Source organism: Podarcis raffonei, chromosome 12, assembly GCF_027172205.1.
Source record: "Podarcis raffonei isolate rPodRaf1 chromosome 12, rPodRaf1.pri, whole genome shotgun sequence".
Taxonomy (NCBI): Eukaryota; Metazoa; Chordata; class Lepidosauria; order Squamata; family Lacertidae; genus Podarcis; species Podarcis raffonei.
The window spans coordinates 21,931,740-21,946,323 of record NC_070613.1 but is presented as its reverse complement, the minus strand read 5'-3'; the positions used below and the strand labels follow the sequence as shown (position 1 = coordinate 21,946,323).

At 44.1% G+C, this 14,584-nt stretch overlaps 1 protein-coding gene across 18 annotated transcripts in view; it reads left to right on the top strand.

Moving 5' to 3' along the window:
• KIAA1217 (KIAA1217 ortholog) overlaps nucleotides 1-14,584 on the top strand; it is a 367,324-nt gene that overhangs the window by 183,178 nt on the left and 169,562 nt on the right. For 16 of the 18 annotated variants that reach the window (XM_053359230.1, XM_053359238.1, XM_053359232.1 and 13 more), the window contains one exon: nucleotides 7,437-7,714. In XM_053359230.1, the coding sequence (XP_053215205.1) occupies nucleotides 7,437-7,714 (278 nt within the window). Of the gene's footprint in view, nucleotides 1-7,436; nucleotides 7,715-14,227; nucleotides 14,387-14,584 lie in introns of those variants that run through there. The other 2 variants (XM_053359242.1, XM_053359241.1) reach the window with 2 other exon arrangements.

Genomic DNA, 14,584 nt, shown 5'->3' with positions numbered 1-14,584 from the left:
CCTGATGACTTGACAGGGAAGACAGACCAGAAATGGTTTGTTTATTCATTCATTTATATTACAGCTTTTGTGTAGCATTTTCTGTCACTGGTAGCCTAAAAGTGATGGAGTATTGATACAAATAATAAAATGCAATTAGTAAGGCAAATTTGGGCTAGGCTCCTGAAGGAGTAGCAAAACTGAGCAAACTCTGGTCTTCCGCAGTGGTGGGTCAGGGGCTAACTCCCAGGTCACAGCCAGATCTGTGGTGGGTTGCAACAGCCACTCTGCCACCATGGAAATATATGGCTAAAACAAATAAGAAATGGTCCCCCAAAATTCATGTTTGGGTTAAAGGTGCGTCCTGGGTCAAAAAAAAAGGGGGTGTTGGAGGCTGCTCTAATAGTTGACCAGAGCTGTGTTCAAGACTAACCCAGGTGCCTTTACAATGGGTGACATTGAACTATGCTCTGGCTGTGTGATGTGATATATAAATATAATAAATTAACTTTCTCTGGCCTATTGGTGTAAAGAGCTCTCCTTGTTGTGACTGGCCTCCTTGCAATTTCCTGCTTTGGGCAAAGCTGGGTGACAGTGACACACACTGGTGATTGCCAATTCTGCAGACCCACTGTGAGTGCGAAATATGCCCCTTATATACCTGGCCCTTCTCCCTCGTGTTTCCAGTAGAGGTAGTAAGTCAGATCATTTATAATGCCTCAAGTCAGCCTAACATATTTGATTTGGACTATATGCCAGCAATTGGGAACCTCTGGTCTGTGGGCCTCATTGGGTGCCGTTTGGCCCGGGAGGCTGTTTTGAGCAAGCAAGACCCACCTGCCCCACGCCTTTGCATCATACATGACATCAAGCGTGGGGCAGGTGAAGGCGTGGCTCCTTACCAAAAACAGGTTGCCGGCACTTGCAAAAAGGCACAGGGCTTTGGAAGTGCTGCTGGTCATCGTTGCCTGCATAGTTTGGTTCCTTTTGCCACAGTGCTTTGAGTTCATCCAAATGCTCAATGCTGCTGGGTTACCCAGTAGACAGACTAAGTATGTGCTTAGGGCAGGGACACAAATAAAAGAGAGAATATTTCTCAATTTTATGGAACTCAGACAGGTCCCCTCCCTACTGAATTTTCTCTGCCTACTGAATATTTTGTTACCCCAGCAGGCGTTTTAATAGAAGTTCTTTTGCTTTTTGAATTGTAAACTGCTTAGAGACTGTTGTAAAGCGGTAAATAATTTGTTTAAATAAAGATATTATGGTAGGTGAGCAGGGCAGTCTCATAGGGCCAGGGCCACTTCTCTCCTTCTGTTCTATGCAGACTTATTTACAGTATCTATAGCTGACCTCTTCACTGAATATCTTCAGTAACAAAGCGAGGAGTTTCATGTATATAATGCAACACTTTCCAGAGCTCAAACCGTGGAATATTTAGGCACATATTGTGGGAAGTCCTCGCATTCTCACTGCCATTCTTAGCCAAGTAGATTCAGCTTGATTGATTGCTTACTGTTGTTTTTACATTTTCTGAGAGAACAACTGTTATTTTTATGTGTGGGATGGAAAGAGTTTCCAACTGCTCAAAGCAAAATAAAGAGATCACATTGTAAGCTTCGTAAAGGCAGTTTCACAACTTCTACTCCGTTTCGTGGATGTGTAGTAAACAAACATATGCTTAAATCCAAACATTCCTGAGCCTGGGAACGAACTAAACTTGGTGCAGTGGAATGTCAAATAGGCTGCAGTGTAATAACAGGGAGCATCTATAGTCTTGGAAGCTGTACTGTATATGAAATTCCTACTTGATGGCGCCAAGTGCCTTCCATCAACTTCAGCTGGTGGTCCAGCTGCGCCCCTGTCTGGAAAGGGATAGCCCAACTTCTGCCGCCTCTGAGAACCTCTAGGTTAAATTGCTGCAATGTGTTATATGTGGAGCTGCCTCTGAAGATGGTTCAGAAACTTTTCAGCTGGCACAGAATTTGGTGGCAAGGTTGTTCACCAGGGCAAGATAGTTTGAGCATATAACACTGATCCTAGCATTACTAAACATCAGGAATAACGTTCTGACTGTTTGACAGTGCAACAGACTCCCATGAGAGATAGTGGACTCTCTTTCCTAGGAGGTTTTTAAGCAGAGGTTGGGTGGCCATCTGTCATGCATGCAGGGCTTTTTTTTTACAGCGGGATACTCAGTTCCAGCACCTCTCAGGTGGGCGCCGTTGCTATTCTAAGAGAACAAGGGAGGTGTTCATGGTGAGTTCCGGCATCTCTTTTTCTAGAAAAATAGCACTGCATGCATGTTATGTACTAAGTTTGAATCCTAGAACAATAGGCAAGTAGGATCCTAGAATTCAACAACTGATTGGCTTGTAGGAGAAGACCAATCTGGCTCCAGGAAGAAGTTAATCAGCCTACTAGGCTGGTAGGATTGTAGAATGCAACAACTGATTGGCCTGCAGGAAAAGACCAATCAGGCTCCAGGAGGGAAGCAGAATCAGCCAATCAGACGGGACTCATTGTGTAAATAATGTACAGTGGACGCTCGGGTTGCGAATGTGATCCATGTGGGATGCATGTTCGTAACCCACAGCGTTTACAACCCGCACCTGCGCACCTGAGCACATGCGGGTTGTGATTCAGTGCTTCTGCGCATGCATGACCGCTGAAACTCGGAAGTAACCCATTCTGGTACTTCCGGGTTTCGGTGGTCCGTAACCCAAAAAAACACAACCTGAAGCGTCTGTAACCCGAGGTATGACTGTATATAAAAGCCTGAGGCTTGGGGAGCAATTCAATCACTGTTTTACAAGCTGCAATAAAGAGCATGAAATCACTACAGGACTCTGAGTCTATTTCAATGCGTATGATATTGGGTGTGGGGCTGGTGGGCATGGTTTGTGGGAACAGGCCACACTGGGGCCCACCAGTGAATTAATGTCACCAGGCATTGATTCAACACAGCTTCACCTGAGTCAGATGATTAAGGAGATGCCTAACCAGGCCAAGGAAAGGAAAATCCAAAGGGATTTCTCCCCTGTATAGAGACATTAACTGTGCAGAGGAAAGGTCAAGTCTGAAGCAGCCTTTGTAGATTTTGATTAGGTGTTTCTGAGTTGCTGCGCAGACAAAAGCCACAGAATTAGCTGTCAGTGTGAGCATTCAATGTGACACTTTAGATCAGGAGTGGAGAATTGGATACAGCTAGTCAGCTGGATCCTTCCTTTCCCCATCTTGCGTGGGCCAACGTTGAGGGGCAGACAGGGCACACACCATTGTGACATCAGGCGGCAGCTTAAAAGGGGCTCACTTTTTAAGTCCATTTCAGGCACACTTTCGGCACAAACCGCTTGCAAACGGACTTCAAAGTGGTAACAACCATGCTTTTACCTGACGTCAGGGATGGGGCAAGTGGATGTGGTTTGGAGGAAATGACTTCAAGTGCCAAATTAGAGGGTGCTGCTTAATTAGGCCCACAATCTGGAGGTTCCCAACCCCTGCTGTAGTTACATGGGACCCCCAGGAAGTTTCCACAATGAACTTGTTGGCATAACATGCCGTTGGCTTAAAATGAGGAAAGGTGAACTAGATACTTGAATGACTGCAATGCCAGCAAGCCAACAAGCCTTTTGATTTGTCACTGTAAGCTCAGCAGACAAAGAAGAAAAAAATCCCCACATTTAAGATGCACCACATTAAAGCATGAACTTTTAGCTTTTTTCCTTTGGTGATCTAGCATGGAGCTTGTCAGTCTCCAGGAGCACTGCAGCCTGGGACTCTTATCTTAGCAGCATGCTATGGTAGAATTCTCCCCCTCCCTTGACTTTTCAGACAGGATTGTCCTCAAATTATTGAGATTGGATGTTTTTGTAATTATGTTACACATGGAAAATATTTCATCCTCCAACAGCCCCTCAGCATGTGTGGCAGCGGCTGTACTCTAAACCCCCCTAACTATATAACAATTTAATTTAAAGTGCTCAGGAATGCTGACTGGCTTTTAAAGTGTTTAGCAGATCCAAATCTCTCTGCCCTTGAATCTCGTCTTTGAGCCGATTGAGAAATAAAACACCTAGGGTTGAATTCATTGGTACCCCTCTATTCCCAGAAACACTTTTGAGCCAGTGGACTCCTTTGCTAGCAAGAAAAGGAGGGGAGCCCTCCATAGCCCTCTGAGGCTCCTAAAACTCTGCTCCAGTGGGTTGGGGAATTCTCCAGAGCAGTGTGGAAGGTTGATGGAGGCCTGCAGGACAAAGGGGGAGCTGGCATCTTAGTTATTGTCATGGGTCTATTTTTTTATTATATTTCTGTTGAGTCCTTCCTCCCAAAGGAGCCCCAGGTAGCAAACAACAAAGCAGCAAAACAATTAATTAATTAATTAATTAAGAATGTATGAAAAGGCACATATCGTCACAGCTAATGATTTCCTGAGGTCCAACGCTGAGGGCCTTCTGGCGGTTCCCTCGCTGCAAGAAGCCAAGTTACAGGGAACCAGGCAGAGGGCCTTCTCGGTAGTGGCACCCGCCCTGTGGAACGCTCTCCCTCCAGATGTCAAAGAGAAAAATAACTACCAAACTTTTAGAAGACATTTGAAGGCAGCCCTGTTTAGGGAAGCTTTTAATGTTTAATAGGTTATGGTATTTTAGTGTTTTGTTGGAAGCCGCCCAGAGTGGCTGGGGAAACCCAGCCAGATAGGTGGGGTATAAATAAATTATTATTATTATTATTATTATTATTATTATTATTATTATTATTATTTTATTTCCAGGTTGGTAGGACCAGTATCTTCTGGCCACTAAGTCTCTCCTTGAACAGGAATGCTTTTAATTTTTTTCTGAGTGTTAATGAAGGAGACAGGCACATTTCACTGAGGTGGGCATTCTGCAAACCTGGGATCTGCCACTCAGAAGACCATGCCATAGGTCAGCATCTACCAGGCAGCCTCCAGCAGGGACTCTTCTACTACCAAGGACTCCCTTGCTGAGTGTGGAGCCCAAAATGGTTGATATTGGCGTGGGGGAGGGGAGGTGCCCTCAGTGAAATAATGTGCTTTGAGGTCAAAAGCAGTAGCATTATGGGATGTGAAGGAATAACTGACACAGTTGAACTCTACAAGTTCTCTGCCGCTAGTGCGGGAAGCTGCCCTGTAGATTTGTCGATTGATGTAAATATTGGCTGGAGAAGTCAAGGAGTGTGCTAAAACTGCCAAATATGTCAAAAGCAAAGGAAAATATTTCACAGGGGGACATTATGGAAGTGGTGTTAATAAAGAGAAAACAGCTTCTATAATAGTAGGATGCGCAGGTGAATCATTTGAAAGAAGTGCTGGTGTCACCGGTAAGAGCCTGGGAGATAAATCAGACAGTCTCTGTTGCTAATCTCTCCTGTGCCTTGAACACATTAGGTAGCCTTTAGGCAAGACACACACACTCTCAGCTTCAGCCCCTGCACCTACAATATAGGGGATGATAGTACCAACTTATCTTAATGGGTTGTTGTAAAGATTGCGTGGCGTATTGAAAGTACAGTGGTACCTTGGGTTACATACGCTTCAGGTTACAGACTCCGCTACCCCAGAAATAGTACCTTGGGTTAAGAACTTTGCTTCAGGATGAGAACAGAAATCGTGCTCTGGCGGCGCGGTGGCAGCGGGAGGCCCCATTAGCTAAAGTGGTGCTTCAGGTTAAGAACAGTTTCAGGTTAAGAATGGACCTCCGGAACGAATTAAGTACTTAATCCGAGGTTCCACTGTACAATGCAAATGGTGGTGGTGGTGGATGTAGCTTTTAAGCTATTTGATGTGCATTCAGATGGGAGTGAGACTTGCTACCGGATATGCGGAGAATCAGGCTGCATGATTCCCATCCTAAACATACTTATAAGAACATAAGAAGAGCCCTTCTGGATCCGACCAAAGGCTCAACTAGCCCAGCATCCTGCTGCCGCATTAGCCAACCAGCAGTGTCCATCTCTGTAACTCAGCCATGAAGCTTGCTGGGTTACCTTGAACCAGTCGCCCTGTCTCAGCCTAACTTCCCTTGCAGGGGTTGTTGTGAAGATGACATGGGAGCTGGGAGAACCATGTACACCACCTTGAGCTCTGGGGGGAAAGGTGGGATATAAATTCAAATGAATAAATGTCAAACAGAAGCCTATGAACAGGACTTATGTGAAAGAATATCCCATTGAAGCCAATGGCACTAAATTTTGGGGTTGGGGAACCCATGGGTAGGATAGTGCAGCAAAACAACAGCTGGATGCTCAATTAGTTTGCTTAAATCTAATTGAGCTCATTTGGATTTGCATTTTAACACCAATGCCTGCAGTCCCATGCACATTTATTCCCCATCGAACTCTTGAGTCAGCTTGCTCAAGATCGGACTGCAAAAAATAATTATTAATTTTTGAGAGAGCCATGACTGTCTGTTAATAGCAGGTAAGGTTACAGATAGACTTGGAAAGCATTTTTAGTGGTTATGTTTCTCATTTTGCTCTCCACTAGCCTATTTCCCTCCCCCTCCCCTATTAGGTATTAGATAACATACCTTCAACCTGCATTTTTCTTTTGGGCCCTGAGGGGGGTTTGTATTATTCGGTTACCTGCAGATAAGTTAGCTGTAAGATCCATGCTATGCCTGTGTTCGTTCCACAAAGCAACCAGTAATAGTCAGGCCTCAAAAGTAGATTTTAAAGTTGTAAGAGTTATCTGACTCCCCCCTCAAGCATCCAGTTATTCTCTCCCCCCCCCCATTGCATAGACTTGCTTTTATTTCATTTCTCAAAAGAATGGTTTATTGAAAAAGTGACACTATATTTTCCAGTCTGCTGTCTCGGAGAGGCATAAAATCCAAGCGAGATCCATGAAATTTAAAACCATGGCTATGGTCTGAAAACCGGGGGGGGGGGGGGGCAGGGAGCAAAGAAAAGAGAAGTGCTTTTTTTCTTCTTATTTCACATAAGTTTTGGAACATTTTGAAAACACACTGGAAAAAGATTAAGTATTCAAACTCTACTGTACGAAAATAATTTTATCATTTGCGATTACCAAAGGAAGCCTCATTACAGTCCCATTAAAAAGTACTGGAGTGTTACGATGATTTTTTTAACGTCTTAAAAGATTTTAAAGCTTAAGGAAGAAAGAGATCTACCATTCATTCCCCCTCGCTATTTCAGTACAGAGAACTGCATAGCAAGGACATGGTTTGCTTATTGATCTGTTTTCCATCCAGCATTTCACATTGTTTTGTATAGCTTATGCAAACTACTATTTTAGTGGTTGTCTTAGTTAAGCCTAATAGCATCTCTCCTCATTAAACAGAGCAGAACCATATCCTCCTATGCTATCTTTTTAAAAAACCATGTACATCCACACCAAAAAATAAACTTTCTTCTTCTTCTGTAGGCATGACTGCTGAGATTCTGTTTTGATCGTATCTCACCTTTTTGATTTGCAGACCAGAAAAGCAATTTGCATGCAACCTCGTTAGACGATGCAGAATACCTGTGGCCTAAGGAACTTGTTGCCTCCGGAAACAGCCAGGCTTCTGCAAAGACAGGCCGCAACATTCCTCGGAGACACACCGTAGGTGGCCCTCGAAGTTCCAGAGAAATTCTGGGAATGCAGGCATCAGATATGGACAAGAAGAGAGAAGCTTTTCTGGAGCACTTGAAGCAGAAATATCCCCACCATGCCACTGCGATCATGGGCCACCAAGAAAGACTGAGAGATCAGGTATGGAAGACAAAGCAAATGTATACATATGTGGCTTTGGTTCTGATGCTAAAACCCCTGTGGATATTTATTCACGCATGGAATTCCTGTGCAAGTGGGCTTTGCTGCTGAATGGGAATGAATTCATGGAGCTCCTGCTGATACTGAAGCCAGTGGGGAGCCCTTATTCTTGCAAGGAATCAATATGGAGCTTGCGTACATGTAAAAAGCTGCCAGATCAGACTGATAAAATACAGGAATGGCTGGGTCTTAGAAAATCATACAGTGCAGTTCCATTTCAGAGTGAAAGCAGGAGAGAGTTTGTCTGTAGGAAGTTTTTTGTATGAGGGACCATGCACGTAGAAAACTTAACCTGTCAGGGAAAAGTATTCTAATCTAGCCTTTTCCCTGACATGTTTAAATGGTTTGTTTCTTTGCTTTTTTGTAATGTTTAGGGCAGGCATAGGCAAACTTGGCCCTGCAGATGTTTTGGGACTACAATTCCCACTAACCCTGACCACTGGTCCTGCTAGCTAGGGATCATGGGAGTTGTAGCCCAAAAACGTCTGGAGGGCCAAGTTTGCCTATGCCTGGTTTAGGGTTTATAAATACTAAGCACCCAGATATTCAGTCCTGCCGCTTTTGCAGTCTGAAATGGTATAGTGTAGCAAGAGTTGCTCCACTGCCAACACATGACCCACCTGATTGTGTGTTTTCTACTGGCTGAAATTCTTTAGGACAAAATTACAGACCATCTGACTTTTTTGAGTCAGAGGTAGCCAGTGTGGTGCTCTCTGGATGTTGTTGAAAGTGATCTTACAAACCATGAAAGGGTGTGTGATACTTGAACTGACAAATAATCATTATAAGGCTGTTGCTCCACCTCTGCTTCTCAAGGAAGGAGTGATGAGCAGAAAGGTATTTATAAGCCATAGGTAGCTAACATGGATAATAAACTACAACTCCCATCATCCCAGACCATTTGCCATGCTGGAATGACTGCAGTTGCAGCCCATAACATCTGAAGGGCATCATGTTGGCTTCCCCTTCTCTAAAACATGATGTGCCTCAGCATAGGGTTTGGGTTCCAAATCATAGGGTCATATTCAACTAACTTTTGCTTAGAGTAGACCCATTGAAATTAATTACTTTGGTTCATTCATTTCGGTGGGTCTGCTCTGAGTAAAACCGGTTGGATGCAATCCATGAGTTGGTTGTGAGCTTTGAATCTGAGCCTTTGTCAACCTGCTGTGACAGAAGTATTTTAACAGGTTCTGAGGCACCAGTTTTGCTCGACTAAACACAATTGCTTTTCAGCAGTTATAGGACATGGCATGAAAGCACAACCTGCTTCTTTGTCAGAGCTAAGCCACAGGCAGCTGTCGAGAGGGATGCAGGAGCCAGGGACAAGCTGGGAGCTGGAGCTAAGGGCTAGAACCAAAGTTGGGCTTAATATTCGACTCTGGGTTTTCAAGACAAATTTGTACCTTGCCGAAATGGGCATATGGGGGAATATTCAGTGACTTTTCAGAAAGGGCAAAATTCTCGGAACTTTTTCAGGGGTGCTGCCTTAATGAGGCATGCCAGAGGTAGGACAGGGCAGAAGGAGACTTACCCCTGTTCCAAATTCCTTTCTTCTTTATCATATTACCTAGCAAAAGTTACACTGACGAAAAGGATGGTGCAAGTCGAATTATGTTTTAAAAGCTTGGTTTCTCTCTGCCAGGCTTGGGTTAGCTTAGCTGAAAGGAGTTTAGAACAGGGGTAAGTTACACCAGTATAAATTATACTTGGCTTCCTATAGTTTGGATTGTTCTGTTAGGTTGCCCCCCATAAATTGATCAACGAAAGCTTAAGATGACTGGTGTGATAATTAAAACTAGCAGCCCTACTGTTAATTTGTGTGGGTTTTTACTGGCTGTGGCTAAGCAGCCCATGGTGGGGACTGGAATGTGGAAATGTCCGGTTTGCAATTAAATTTAGTACTGAGATCCTTGGCCAGCCCACATTATGTCATTACAAAGTCTTCAAAATGATTTTAAGATTGAGGGCAGATTCCATTTTCCTACCCCACCCTTTCAAAAGCATGCAAAGTCAAATGAAACATCCACAGCTGACTTTGACAATTCCTCTGTGTCTGGAATGTGTCACTTGTCAGTGATGTTACTGATGGAGAGGAAGTGGAAGACAAAATTTGAAAATAGCTACTATCTAATCAAAGAGCCATTTTCTGAATGACACAACTTAAATCATAGACCGAGAAAATCCAAAACCCAGATGCTCTGTTTCTGGTGAAAATGGCCATAAAGAAGCTGTTTCTGTTCACATTCACAACTAAATGCACCTAATATAGTTTACACATAGAGACATTACGATCAACATTTAAAACAAAGCTAAAACACAAATGGGCAGAACAGGAGCAACCTAATAAAGTGTGGATGAGAAGAAATGTTGGGGTCACAGCAAAAGCTATTTGCATTTATGCCAGATTGGGAGGGGTTAATACGCCAGTTTCTGTCCGTGTTTCTTTTGCAATGGCCAAAAAACATTTCTTTTCTGCCAGGCTTTTGGCTTTTATCTGTGGCCTCCTTCAGTGGGTCGGAAGTTTTAGTCCTGCCTTTGAAAAAATAAGAATTGAGTTTTAGATTTTTCTCTGCCTTGTTTTCATGCTGGTTTTCATGTGAATTACTTTTGCAAAAGAAGCGACTAATAAATTTTAATCACCATCAACTTCATAATAGCACACTTTGTACGCTCGCATGTTCTCACGTAGGGCTTTCTTGTTCTGCATTCCCCAGATACACATACCCTGGTGCTTTAAAGTTATCTCCATTCTCTAGTGTGATGTATGCATGTACGTGTTGTGCTGCAGGAAACTCTGGTACAACACTGGTGTTTCCCGCAGCAGCTCATAAGATGTTGGAGCTGCTCTCAGAGCTCTGATTTCCTGCCAAGTGCTATAAATCTCTGAGCACTGCTTGCGCCTCCCCTCTTTCCCCCTCTGACTTTGAAATCTTGAAGCTCTTCCCTGACTGCTTCATTGATTGTGCTTGTTATCTTTGTAATGAACTAGAGTATCTGTGTGGAAAATGCAGGGTGGTAGTTAAAGATAATGCACAAATTGCTTTCTTTTTTTAAAAAAGAGATGTGAGATTAGATCTTTCCTGAGTCATGTAAATATTTTGTTCCACTGGTGAAGATACTTGCAAGCCAAGTTTGAACAGACTATTGCAGAGACAACCCTACACATTTTGCAACTTGATCTCCCTCCGAAGCCAATAAATTACAGAAGGAATGCAGTAACTGCATTTGCTGCTTGCTTAAAATGTGCCGTACTTGCTAATTTATTAAGACTGCAATCCTAAGGGAGTGACGTTTTCTCAGGAGTAAGTGAGGTTGAATTCAGCAGGACCTACGTCTGAGTAGATATGGTTAAGATTGTACTGCTCTGTTGAATTCAGTGGGGCTTACTTCTGAGTAAAACATGCATGCATCAAAGGAATATCTCCTGTTTATACATTTTATAAATGAATCGGGTATGATAATAAGTGCATAACCTTTAAAGCAACATCATTCCTTGGAGGGTGAGAATATGTTGCCTTTGTCTAGAATCATTCCCTCGCCAGGTTCATGATCAAAGTAGAGATGTGTTTAAAGATAGCATACACAACAAGCAGTTCATCTTAAAACTATTTCATGGAAACCTGTCATACAATTAGCGAAGTCTGCTTCTTCATCGGTTGTAAAGACCTGTGACAGACAATCCCTAGCTAATTGGTAATGGGTGTATGTGTGGTCTGCCCTTCTTCAAAGGTTAAAGTACCATAGGATTACAGGAAAGGCTGGCTGCCCCATAAGCTTCTGCATGGGTGGAGGCTCAAAAACAAAGAGGACCTAATAAGAGAATTGGCTCCAAGTCTGTGGAGGCCTGTCTGAGACTTCTCCTTCCCTCTAATGGTAGACCCTGGGTGGTTTACATGGTAGTGGTGATAGCTAGTAACAGGTAACAGCACTGCGAAAGATGTCAGGTTGTTGAGGGCTGCAATGTTAATTTCCCACAATGCCCCAGAGTAGTGATGGGAGAGGAATTAGTTCAGTTTGCATTTTATTGTGAAATGCCCCAATTCATATGTCCTGAATCGAAATGCATCTACCCTTCAAAATACCGTACTTTTCTCTCTATAAGACACACCTTTTCCCTCCTAAAAAGTAAGGGGGAAAGTGTGTGCGTCTTATGGAGTGTATGCAGGCTGCGCAGCTATTCCAGAAGCCAGAACAGCAAGAGGGATCGCTGCGTAGTGCTCCCTCTTGCTGTTCTAGCTTCTGGGATAGCCCCTCAGTCCCTTCCCCCACCTCCTGGAAAAGCCCCCAAGAGCCGCGTGGAGCGTGTGTGCGGCTCTTGGGAGCTTCTCCCTCCTCGGGGGAAAAGCCTGCAAGCGCCACGCACACGCTCCACGCGGCTCGTGAAAGGGAGCACTGAGCAGAGCCTGGGATGCATAAAGGTTCTGCTCAGCGCTCCCTTTAAAGAATATTTTTTTTCTTGCATTGCCCCTCTAAAAACTAGGTGCGTCTTATGGTCAGGTGCGTCTTATGGAGCGAAAAATACGGCACTCACTTTTTCCAAAGGTGTCCAACCAAATGAAGTGTACAAAAATGTCTACATTGTGGCAATATAGGAATTAATTAAAGAAATAAAAGTATTTTTTTTCTCAAATAATGAAAATGAGGAGAACATGAGTTTGCAGACAGCCCAAACATAACCACAGCCAGACATCAGCTTTATCCTAACATGGTGTTCCCAATGACTCAGTTGGATGCTTTATCCATCCCATCTGTGTACTTTGCTGCCTTTGTGTGGGTGGCCCCCGCAAGGAGCTCAGCGTCCGGGAAGCCACCCCTTTCTCCTTCTATTGGGACACAATGACATCTATTGTTTTACTGCTGGGAAGCAGCCAGGTAGAATGACAGAAATGATCTGTTGATGTTTTTCAACTTCTCTTCCACCTTATGAATGCTTTGCTGCCTAATGGGTTTTGGACAGCATCCAAAGAACCCATAAGCACACAAATGACCTTCTCTGTGGTCACTGGGACTTCCTCCACTGTCAGGTCATCAGTTTGCATCAGAGGCTGTTCCCAGAGATCCTCTATGTTTTTGTGAGTAGTCAGGTGGAGGGGGGGTGTCTTGCTGCCTTTGGGAAGGGATCCCCACAAACCTTGCTGCATGCAGGAAAGCTCCCCGTATGACCATCTAGATATCAACCTAGCACGAAGCAGGAAAGTGCTTCTAATAGGCATGTCGGCACCCAGTGGAAGAACCTTTATCTAAACATCAACCCCCAGGCACTGTTATGATACAGACAATGCACTCTGACAGGTGTGGCTCTTATTGCAAAACAATTCCCCCGGAAACTAAGGCAGAACTTCTCAGATCTTTCTGAAAGGAATAGTAGGAAGCTTGTCACAACTCCAGAAGCTGGTGCCGGACCGGAGTGGAGGAAGGTGTTGTGTGTCTCTCCCCACTCCACCCCCCACCCCCCGCACCTTTGATGGAAAATGAAACTTTCAGCATGCTTTGACCAGGGAAGCCCGGAATGACTCGCGAATGAGACCCTCCGTTTACTGAAAAGAAGGAGGAGAGACATAAAAGGTGTGTGTGTGTGATTCCTAAAGGTCTCCGAAGTTTTGGAGGGGCAGCTTCTGAACGTGGTGTGCCAAGTTCCCTGCATTGCAGGTAGGTCCACAGAGTTGCACCGCTCTTTCTCGTTGTTCTCTGTCCTTCGAGAGAGCAATGGCGGTTAGCGAGGGGGCAGGAGGGAAAGCAGCTGAGCCAGAGGAGGAATCTGCTGTGAGATTCAAATAATGCACGCAGCAGCGGTGGAAGGCTGTTAAAAAATAGCTGAATTCCTGCCAAATAAAATGGGGGGGGGAGAGAAAGTCTCCAGGAGAAACCAGTTTTACAGGTTGTGCTGCCCAAAGGGCATTATGGGTTCTTTTTAAAAAAAGAAAAGAAAAGAGAATTGTTGCAAAGGGAAACAATGAACCTGCAGAAGTTGTATTAGCAAAACCTTATAAGGCTTGGGTCTTCAACACAACAGTTTTTCGGGTGTGTGCACCCTTGCAGGTTGTTTCTTTTTGCACTGTTGGGCAGGTCACATTTTGTTGCTCCACAGTTATTAGAAAAGACCCGTCCTATACTCCCACAGTTTGTTCGCCTTCAAAAGCCAAATAAGCATGTGTTTTTATATTTTTTTTAATAAACCTGCTTTGTAGTAGATCAGCACCATGCCAAGGAGTAGACTGTTAAACATTTACTTGGAAGGAAATAGTTCAATTGCATTGTGCGGCCTCAATCTGACAGGTTAGCTCTACTGTGTAGGCAGGTGGGGTTTAGGTAACCATGGAGATCTGTGATGTCATGCTTGGGAAAGCATGTTAAGGCAGCTAAGGGTACATGTAGCCGTTCAAAGTCCCATAGGCTGGAAGTTACTTTTATGCAAATGAGAAAGTTTCACTTGGAGAGGGGGGTGAAAGGGGGGGCTAAATAAATTGCAGTGGAGACACATGGGAGGCGTTTTACCTGCCTGGGATTGTAAGGGAGTTTGTTCGGAACTAAAGATTTGGGTGACTACTCAAATCTTAGGAGCTGTTCTCAAGCGTATTTCCTGGCTTGCCTCCAGAATCCTGCAATTAGGTAAACAAAAATGTCCTCCTTCGCTTTGCAACGACTATAATACGATTGTTTGAAATCTACTTGGCTGTGTTATTTTCTTGAGAGTAGAGCTGAATCAATAAATGGGGTTTTCTGGTATGATGTTCTCTCTCTCTCTCTCTCTCTCTCTCTCTCTCTCTCTCTCTCTCTTCTCTCTCCCTTCCTCCTTTCCCCACCCCA